General features: G+C 36.9%; 1 protein-coding gene across 1 annotated transcript; it reads right to left on the reverse strand.

Annotated features, from left to right (window-relative positions):
* Positions 1-264: 264 nt before the first annotated feature.
* LOC141693584 (beta-bisabolene synthase-like) lies at positions 265-3,045 on the reverse strand. Its single transcript, XM_074498726.1, has 7 exons — positions 2,790-3,045; positions 2,339-2,597; positions 1,870-2,245; positions 1,566-1,781; positions 1,339-1,477; positions 948-1,196; positions 265-844 (listed from the first exon to the last, which is right to left on the reverse strand). Exons 1-7 carry the CDS (start codon positions 3,021-3,023, stop codon positions 545-547), a joined length of 1,773 nt encoding a protein of 590 aa, XP_074354827.1. The 5' UTR covers positions 3,024-3,045; the 3' UTR covers positions 265-544.
* Positions 3,046-3,357: the final 312 nt, after the last annotated feature.

Consider the following 3,357-nt stretch of genomic DNA (forward strand, 5'->3'; position numbering starts at 1 on the left):
ACAGAGATTGGATTTAATCTTGAGTCCAGAAACCTGTCTCCTTAAAATAGTTTCGCTTTGCACCATTCGTGTTTAGCGAACTACTTCCTGGGATAAAACGAGATACTAGTATAATCGATAAATCGAAAATACCCTCAGCGAACTTGAACTAAGCCCGAGAACTATCACCAGAATATTTGAAACATTAAAGACTGAGAAGACCAAGAATTAAAGAGGATCTTATTTTCTCAACTTAATAAAACTGGTGCCCTGAGACTCTATATATAAAGAGAGGTTTGAAAGGACTTGTCTTTCTTTTCGATGTGTTACATGGTATTTATAAGAAAAACCAAGAAATGGGTTTGTGCTACTCTCGATGTGGTATAAAACCCATTTTTCAAATTAAAAGGTTACAGTTTGGAACATCGGTTCTCATTCATCTTTTACTTATTTTGAGCGTGTAAATATGCGTTGAAATCCCCTCAAAGAGAATACGTTCCAATAAATACACACCGCTAACATATAAAATACTAAGTTTAAAATACTAAGTTTGTCTGACAGTTGTTCACTCGCTAAGAGCAAAAGGTTCCACCAATAACGATTTTAGGTGGTCCTTAGTCCAGTGCTGAGGAATGCCATGTCCATCTCCGTACTGATAAAAGGTTTGAGACGTTCGTGCTATATTTGGATTGGCGCTGACAAATGGTTCACTGAAAGGATAGCTTCCAACCAAATCTTTGTTCAGAATCTTCCATGTCTCGTACACTAAACTTTCGACATGCTTTCTAGAAACTTCTTCACTTGCACCAGTATCATTCATGTAACACTGGACTGCCTTAAGATTATCGCCTCGTGCCAACTCATGCTGTAATCATTGGGGCACATTTTATTACAATTAACCAGTTGTTGATTTTAAAAAGTAAGTCAATTAATATGATTCTGATGAAGTTATAGCTTGAATTACGTACTGATGATGTTCCCAGATCATTGGTAAGTCGAACAAGTATGGAGGGGCACCACATGATACTTGGAACCTTGTCTATGAAATCCAATGCCTCCACAGTTATCTTTTCTGTAGTAAGGAAGTAAGCACAAAATAACATAAGTAGACCCCCAATCGAAACTGAAGCATTTTCCATATATTCTTCCATAGTAGGCTTGTATCCCGAGTGATACCAGGTTGCCTCTCGAAGATAAGCTTTACACAGATTCGCCCACTGCAATAGTTGGTATGAGCAGAATATGTCACAGCAAGTCAGTTTAATAAATGAAGTTCGATCAAATATTTTGTGGTGAAATTAGCAAACGTAGAGTGAAAGTATTTTAGTGCTTGGAAGTAACACAAGACAGATCTCTTACTTGTTTACTTAAATAAGGTATGATGTTAAAATCTCGCTCTCTGATCGTCCAGTATCCGATTTCGTTCACAGTATTGAACAGAGCAAGAAAAACGGTCTTGATGTGCACCGGGAGTTTGTCAATCTCGGTAATATCCCATCTGAAATAAACAAGTGCCGTAAATTTTCCCATCTATATGAAGAGATTAGCGCTCTAGGAGTAATATTTCCTTATCTATAAAGACGAACCTGTCAACATAGTCGGTAAAGAGCTTCACTTCTTCCAATGAGCCATAAACATCATAGACGTCATCAATGGTTGTTATCAAGCAAATTATCTTGGTTCCCATGTCACGGAAAGCACTATATTCTGGCCCTGAGACAATCCCATTGGCCCAGAAATAATGTTCTACTAACCTGTCCCTTGCGAAGGGTATTTTGTCCAAACCAATGTCCACCCACCAACTGTTTTTTCATTAAGGAATACACGCATGGCATATCAGATCATGTACATACCTCAGACAGAACTTTTCATAGCATGAAATTTTAGTACCTTGCTAGTTTGCTGACTTCTTTTTGATGAACTGATTGGACGATGTTGTAGTCCAACTTAGCTAACTTAAGCAAACTAGGAACCATGTTTGGTTCTTGCTCATAAGTATCGATGTACCAGATAGCCTCCACCCTTGGTAATTTCCAGTGCAGAGGCATATCCAAGGCATGGTTCACTTTTCTCGCCATGTTGGGTGATGATTCCCCTTGCACCGAGTTCTTTAAATGTTCTTTAGAAAAGGCCTTGCCTTTGTCAATGATGTCTTCCCCCTGGAAACCAAAGTAAGAAGCTTCATACAAGCTGAGCAACCCCTTCACATCCTCACGTAGATTCGCCTTCAAATGACCTGTCTCATCTATAAACTTTTGGAACACATCTGTTGGACAACAATTAAATTTAAATAATCATGATGTTGAATGAATAGTCCAGTATTATGGAGATATGTACTTCAAAGTAAAGCATAACAAACCTTGTGAAACAGCAAATCCATGTTCCCGAAGAATTCTAAACCATAGAGCTGTGAAATGAAGGTCATCACCCAATAATGTTTCATCAGCACTATAAATCACATCAATTGCTTGCTTGATATCTTTCTGGAACTGATAATTTAACCCAAGCCTTTGAACAGAGTCGAGCAACTCAAGCTTTGCCAGAACATCAGTTTCTGCATGAATGAGGCGTTTAACATCATCCTTTAACTCATCCACCAGAGTTGTATATTTCTTTTCCTGCAAAAACAACACAACTTACATGCACAAAAATATACGGCATTTCATACTCACGTAAAACTACATACTGTCCAAATTAATTAATGTATAGTCCCAGCATTGATGAAGCCGATTGTTTAAAAATTATGTGTAGCTTAAATTAAAATTTTGTAGTAGTTAATTTTTAGTTAAGACGAGTAATTAGTACTATACATCATAATTACTGGAGAGTGACTTGACGATATTGTAGTCCCAGAAACTTGGTGGATAGTCAGCATTTCTTCGGGAAGCTGAACAGTCATCATGGTCCATTTTTGTGACCGGAATTGTTATGCACTGAACTGGTTTGCTAGCACAGACTTTAGAAGCAGTTCGTGATAACGGAAGTGGCATGCGAGGGGGAGGTGCAGTAACCAGGAATGCTGAAAACAGACCTTGCAGAGCCATTTTTTTTTTTTGGTTTGGTAATTGAAGTGATTGTTCTACCCAATTGCATTCACTATTTATAGATGCATGGTAACGAATTTCTAGAAGACAGTCAACAGATTAAATAAAAGACTTGGTCACAATTTGAAAATAAGGGCATACTTACCCTATTAATTAGCACGTAGTATTTCAATAGGAATTGAAAAAAAAATTAAAATAGGGAGATATTCAATTTAGATTTTAAAATTTTTATTCAATTTGGATTTTAAAAAATTTATTAATATCTGATGATATTCAAAAGTTCATGAATTTTTTTGTATTTTATTAACGGTGTTTCTAATGTGTGCACAAGGCC

The sequence above is a fragment of the Apium graveolens genome, chromosome 10 (genome assembly GCF_009905375.1).
Source record: "Apium graveolens cultivar Ventura chromosome 10, ASM990537v1, whole genome shotgun sequence".
Taxonomy (NCBI): Eukaryota; Viridiplantae; Streptophyta; class Magnoliopsida; order Apiales; family Apiaceae; genus Apium; species Apium graveolens.